The sequence below is a fragment of the Alligator sinensis genome, unplaced genomic scaffold, assembly GCF_000455745.1.
Source record: "Alligator sinensis unplaced genomic scaffold, ASM45574v1 scaffold868_1, whole genome shotgun sequence".
Taxonomy (NCBI): Eukaryota; Metazoa; Chordata; order Crocodylia; family Alligatoridae; genus Alligator; species Alligator sinensis.
The window spans coordinates 238,741-245,446 of NW_005843155.1; the positions used below are offsets into that span (position 1 = coordinate 238,741).

Here is a 6,706-nt window from a genome sequence, read left to right on the forward strand (position 1 = left end):
GACAGTGTCAAAGGCCTTGCTGAAGTCCAGAAAGACTACATCCACGGTGACACCTGCATCCAATGCTTTTGTGACCTGATCGTAAAAGGCAATCAGGTTGGTCTGACAGGACCTGCCCCTAACGAAACCGTGCTGGTTGCCCTTGAGCATCATCCCCGATGCTGGCCCATCACAGATGTGCTCCTTGATGATCTTCTCAAAGAGTTTCCCCAGGATTGAGGTAAGACTGATGGGCCTATAGTTGCCCGGGTCCTCCCTCCTCCCTTTCTTAAAGATGGGGACCACATTGGCTATCTTCCAATCATCTGGCACCTGGCCCGAGCACCATGAGCAGTCATAAAGCCATGCTAAGGGCCCTGCAATAACCCCTGCTAGCTCCCTCAACACCCTGGGGTGGAGAGCATCTGGACCTGCTGATTTGAACACGTCCAGCCCCTCCAGAAGCGCTGTAACCCAGTCCTCCTCAACCTTAGGTCTGGAGGCGTTCCCCTCGAGTCCGTCTTGAAGCACGGTGGGGGAGTCCCGGTCCCTGCACAAGAAAACGGAGGTGGAGAATTTGTTAAAGAGTTCTGCCTTCTCCTCTGGCGCAACCACCAGATTGCCCAGCATATCTTGCAGGGGCCCCACATTTCCCAGTGCCTTCTTCATCCTCCCTATATATTTGAAAAAGGACTTTTTATTATCTTTGATCTTGGACCCTAGTCCTAGCTCTATGTCTACACGGGCCAAAGGCTGGGTGACCGCTTTCTGCAATACAGCAGCATGAGTCTGCTTGCCTGAATGCAGCCACTGGAGAGGACTAAGCAGGTCGGCATCCACAAGTCCATCCTGCACTGCTAGGAGAATTATGGATGCTCCTGAGTGTGGATGCACTGGTGCCGGGCCAGGCTGAAGGAGTGCCTGAAGCTCCTTCCACACTCAGAGCAGTGATGCGGCTTCTCCCTTGTGTGGATGCGCTGGTGCTGGGCCAGGGAGCTGGATCTGGTGAAGCTCTTCTCACACACTGAGCACTGATGTGGCTTCTCCCCTGTGTGGATGCGCTGGTGTTTGGACAGGGAGCTGGATCGGGTGAATCTCGTCCCACACTCAGAGCACTGATATGGTTTTTCCCCTGTGTGGACACACCGGTGTTTGGCCAGGGAGCTGGATCGGGTGAACCTCGTCCCACACTCAGAGCACTGATATGGCTTCTCCCCTGTGTGGACACGCTGGTGTTTGGCCAGGGAGCTGGATCGGGTGAACCTCGTCCCACACTCAGAGCACTGATATGGCTTCTCCCCTGTGTGGACACGCTGGTGTTTGGCCAGGGAGCTGGATCGGGTGAATCTCGTCCCACACTCAGAGCACCGATGTGGCTTCTCCCCTGTGTGGACACGCTGGTGCCGGGCCATAGAGCTGGATCTGGTGAAGCTCTTCCCACACACCGAACATTGATACGGCTTCTCCCCTCTGTGGATACGGTGGTGCTGGGCCAGGTGGCTAGACTGAGTGAATCTCTTCCCACACACCAAGCACCGATGTGGCTTCTCCCCTGTGTGGACACGCTGGTGCCGGGCCATAGAGCTGGATCTGGTGAAGCTCTTCCCACACACCGAACATTGATACGGCTTCTCCCCTCTGTGGATACGGTGGTGCTGGGCCAGGTGGCTAGACTGAGTGAATCTCTTCCCACACACCGAGCACTGATGTGGCTTCTCCCCGGTGTGGAGACGGTGGTGCATGGCCAGGGACCTAGACTGGGCGAATCTCTTCCCACACTTGGGGCACTGATGTGGCTTCTCCCCAGTGTGGCTGACCTGGTGTCGGGCCATACAGCCAGAACTCCCGAATCTCTTCCCACACACCGAGCACCGATGTGGCTTCTCTCGTGTGTGGACATGCTGGTGCCGGGCCATGGAGCTGGATCTGCTGAATCTTTTCCCGCACACCGAGCACTGATGCGGCTTCTCCCCTGTGTGGATACGGTGGTGCTCGGCCATGGACCTGGATCTGGTGAATCTCTTCCCACACACCGAGCACTGATGTGGCTTCTCCCCTGCATGCATGCGCTGGTGCCTGGCCAGGTTGGAGGGCTGCCTGAAGCTCTTTCCACACTCGGTGCAGCGGTGTGGCTGCTGCCCGCTCTGCACACACTGGTGCTGGGACAGGTCTTGTGGGGTGGCAAAGCTCTTCCTGCACTCGGTGCAGCGGTGCACCTTCCTGCCCAAATGGACGCGCCAGTGCTGAGCCAGGGAGGAGAAATGGCTGAAGGGCTTACCACACGGGACACAGCGCGAGCTGCACACCAGGCTCTTCCCACGCTGGGTGAAGCAGTGAGGGGTGTTTCCACAATGCACCTTGCGGTGAGCGCTCAGGGTCGAGAGGCAGGGGAAGCTCTTCCCGCACTCTGCGCACATGTGGGGCTTCTCCCCAGACGGCCTCATCTTGTGCAAAGCCCTAGGGCAGTTTAAGGTTTTCCTGTGCTGGGGGCAGGGCTCCTTCTGCTTTTGGGGCCTCCCCTCACTCTGGTGCCACTGGGAATCCTCTGGTCTCAGGGCGTCCATCTCAGCCTGACTCCCTGGGCAAGTCTGTGGGGGCTCCAGGTTTGCAGAAGGCTGCTGCTCAGCTCGGGAAGGCAGCCAGGCACCTGCTGCGGGGGGAGGAGAAACTACATGTTAGTCCCTGCATTGCTGGAATCACTTCATGCTCTAAGGGGTGCAGGAGCAGACCAGAGGCATCTGCTTAAAGGAGGAAAGAGGCTCTCTAAGGGCTGCTCTGTCCCACAGCACTGGTGGGTCCAGGGGGAGATGATGCCGAGCCCTGCCCCTGACTGTGTGGACATGCTCCAGATGCCGAAGGGCATTGGTGAGACTGCTCTCCAGCGCTCGCCTCGATCTCCGCAGTGCTGAGAGCAGCATCTGGGTACAAGGGTGAACAGCCTCACGCTGGATTTGGGGGTTTGTTGTACAGGTGTGCACTGGCCCACCTGTTTCAGTGCTTCACACGAAGGCTGCTCTTGTTAGTTAGGTAGAAAAAGCCAGTGGGTTTCAACCCTCATTCATACAAGAAATGTTTTGGGAGGACAGGACTTAAAGAGATGGCTCACTTTTGGGAAAGCAGCAGGGCTGTGCTTCCTGCCTGCTTGCAGGGAAAGTTCTGGGGCAGGGAATGAGCCACGGAGGGGTCCTCTGCTGACACGTCCCAGGTGGCCTCCACATCACCGGAGTCTGCACCAGGATAAAGCCCTTGGCATCACCTGCATGTGGACTCTGTGCCGAGTCTCAGGCCCTGTGACACTCAGGGCCCAAAAGATGAAACTGCAAGAGGGAGAGTCTGGTGCAAACCACGGGGGATTTACTTCCCCCACCACAACGTGAAAGCTTGGGAATCCCACCCCCACAATGGAGCCATTTCATGTAGCCTGAAACCAGCATTCAACACTTCTGGTGTTCCCGGTCATTTGGACCAGGAGAAACCAGGGACAGCCCCAGGCTCTCTCTGATCCACCAATACTGGCTGCACAGAGCTTCTGCCAACCATGCAGATTTCCATGGGGGATTGCAAATCCCATCATGCCCCGGGACAGGGTGGTGTACAGGTGTGGCTACTTTGGGCTCAGCAATCGACTCTTACATCGGTGTAGACCATGTAAAGAAACACCTTGAAAGGCTGGCCACGTTCAAGTCAGCGGGTCCTGACAGACTGCACCCCAGAGCACTCAAGGAGCTGGCAGGCGTGATACCCCAGCCATGGGCAAAGATATCTGAATGCTCCTGACACTCAGGTGAAGTACCTGAAGAGTGGAAGAAGGCCAATGTGGTGCCCATCTTCAAGAAAGGGACAAAAGTAGATCCGGGGAACTACAGGCCAATCAGCTTGACCTCAATGCCGGGAAAAATTCTGGAAAAAAATGATCAAAGAGACCATTCTTGACGAGCTGGCTGATGGGACAGCCAGCACGGGTTTGTCATGGGTAGGTCTTGCTTGACCAATCTCATCTCCTTCTATGACCAGGTGATGTATCACCTGGACAAGGGAGAAGAGATTGACATCATATATCTGGACTTTAAAAAAGATTTGGATCTGGTGTCCCATGATCACCTCAAGGAAAAATCAGCCAACTGTGGCCTTGGCTACATCACAGTCCGATGTGTGGAGAATTGGCTCCGAGGCCGGACCCAGAGAGCGGTAGTCGACAGAAATGAATCATTGTGGTGCACGGTGACCAGTGGGATCCCCCAAGGGGACCTGTTCTCTTTAACATCTTCATGAATGATGCAGACACTGGTGTCAGAAGCAGACTGGCCAAGTTTGCCGGTGACACTAAACTTTGGGGTACAGCATCCACACCTGAGGATAGACCGGTGATCCAGGCGGACTTGGATAAGCTTAGTAAGTGGGCAGACACAAACCTGATGATATTCAATACTGAGAAATGCAAGGTGCTGCACCTTGGAAAAAATGCCCTGCAGCACGTTTATAGGCTCAGCATCACTAGCACCATGGCCCAAAGAGACTTGGGGGTCATGATCGACCACAAGATGAACATGAGCCACCAATCTGGGGGATGCCTGTTCACCAGAGCACCCAGACAAGGTCCAGCAGTCACAAACTCCTCCAGGACTGTTTTAGGCTGGACATAAGGAAAAACTTCTTTACTGTCTGAGCCCCAAGGTCTGGAATAGGCTCGCTCCAGAAGTGCTGCAAGCACCTACTCTGCACTCCTTGAGGAGACATCTGGACGTTTATCTTGCTGGGATCCTTTGACCCCAGCTGACTTCCTGCCCCTGGGGCGCGGGCTGGACTTGATGATCTTCCAAGGTCCCTTCCAGCCCGAATGTCTATGAAATACATCGCTGACTGAGGATGGAAATCAAAGGTCCTGATATCCATCGGGAAACCAGATCTGTGCCTGAAGACAACGACAACAAATGTGCAGTTGCTTGTCTCCAAAGCTTTCACTTCTGGGGAGTGGGAACAACACCCGCCTGCACACATCCCAGCATGAGCTACGTGGGGTCAGCCCCTGCGAGGGCAGCACCGGGCAGCTCTGCAGTTTCCAACCCCCGTCACTCGGGGCAAGGAGCATTGCTGGGAGGGGAGCCAGGGGATGGGATCGCCACAACTCACCTGCAGCCAGGTCCTCCCGCCGTGAGCTTTCCCCTCGCTCCTGCCCAGCACAGCCCCAGAGCTCCCCCTGGCCTTGCTGGAGATGGCAGATTAAGTCAGGGGTTGGACCTCGATATCCTGTTTGGGGCAGGAGTTAAAGAGGGTTTGTGACCGAGCACTGCATGCAGAAAAACCAAGCGGGATGCAATCAACTCATGGATTCTCCTGGGCCTTGAAGGAAAAGGAAGGATGGGAATTTTGGTTGAAAGGGAAGGCGCTGCAGGGAGAAGCCTTCAACAGATGATGGTCTGTGCCACCTAGGTAGTGGAGGGATGGTCCTAGGGAAAAAACAGCACCAAAAACTTGGAGATATAAAAGGCTGTGAAACAACAGTCTCCAGGGACAGACGCAGTGATCTGCGCTGTGCTACAAGGAAGAAAGACAAAGCTTTTATTATTTTCAAGGTACTGAGATGGAGAGACATTACCCTCTGGCTGGGTAACACTTCTCTTAGCAGTGTAATTCCAGGCAAAGGAGTGGAAAGGAGTTTCTTCTCACTGAAAGTTTAACTGTAGGACTCGTGGTAGTGTGTCAAGGTGGTAGTGGAGACCCTGTAGCAGAGCTGGGGAGAAATTTGGGGGGGTCCTTGTCAGAGGGGTTGTTGAACGAAGAGGGGATGTAGGATGAAGTGGAACAAGGGGAGATTAGTACTCCCAAGAGTAGGGAGAAAGGTGAGGTATCATGGAAGAATAGGAAAAACGAGGGGATAGGGCACCTGGCTGAAAGTGCAGAAAAGAAAAACGGAGGACTGAAAAACACAGGAAAGGTGGAGGAGGAGTAGAAAAATACGAAAAGGCAGAGAACTGGAGGATCAGAGACGGGGCAGGAGGACGCAGACTTCCTCTGTAGAGGACCCCCAACCAGAAAATTCAGGCCAAGGATGCAAGGAGGTGTCATCATGACAGCCCTCAGGGGAGGGAAAGGAAAGCACGAAGGGAAAATGATGAAGTGTCCCTTTGCAAAACAGTTGCTGATGGTCACATTGGTCCTTGCAAAGGTCGGTGTCAAGAGTACTCTAGGCACAGGTAAGTGGGCACGAGCAGAGGAGTTCCTGGCTCTAGTACAGGTACATGCATGCCTCCAGGAGTGTGGTATACCGGGGAGATTACGCTTGCTTTGAGGAGAGGTGGACCTGGGGACCTTCACGGTGGCCTCGCACTAATGCAAGTAGGGCATCTGGGGAGTGGCTGTGGCACAGGAGCCATAGAGTAGAATTGGAAAGGGAGTAGAGATGTTGAGCGGGAGGATTTTACAGGGGCAAGGCATTTGGTAAGACTTTGAATTTTGGATATATCGATATAAAATGTGAGAGGCTTCACCACCCACTAAGCAGTGGGAAGGACCTGAATTTCAAACCCCAGCCATAACTCTGTTGAAAACCAGGGAGAAGACAAGAAACGTGGGCGCTCACATGGCCGCAGGGAGAAGCCAGGAGCAGAGCCTTACCCAGGGAAACGAGGGCTTGGTAATTCCTCAGCATCTGGTCCCGGTAAAGCTCCTTGCCTTCATCGTCCAGCAGCTCCCACTCCTCCCGCGTGAAATACACTGCCACGGCCTC

At 54.7% G+C, this 6,706-nt stretch overlaps 1 protein-coding gene across 1 annotated transcript; it reads right to left on the reverse strand.

The window, feature by feature from the left end:
• Positions 1-679: 679 nt before the first annotated feature.
• LOC102378914 (zinc finger protein 883-like) lies at positions 680-6,700 on the reverse strand. Its single transcript, XM_025194072.1, has 4 exons — positions 6,595-6,700; positions 5,110-5,226; positions 2,476-2,629; positions 680-2,244 (listed from the first exon to the last, which is right to left on the reverse strand). The coding sequence occupies exons 1-4, from the start codon at positions 6,626-6,628 to the stop codon at positions 846-848; spliced, it is 1,704 nt and encodes a 567-aa protein (XP_025049857.1). The 5' UTR covers positions 6,629-6,700; the 3' UTR covers positions 680-845.
• Between the last annotated feature and the right edge of the window lie 6 nt (positions 6,701-6,706).

Excerpts from the sequence above, each read along its gene's own strand:
- LOC102378914 (XM_025194072.1), bottom strand. The coding sequence starts at position 6,628 with ATGCTGAGGAATTACCAAGCCCTCGTTTCCCTGG. Across the intron at positions 5,227-6,594 it reads CCAAGCCCTCGTTTCCCTGG|GATATCGAGGTCCAACCCCT; the intron begins GTAAGGCTCTGC and ends TGCCCCAAACAG. Across the intron at positions 2,245-2,475 it reads AGGCCCCAAAAGCAGAAGGA|CCATTTCTCCTCCCTGGCTC; the intron begins GCCCTGCCCCCA and ends TAAGCCCTTCAG.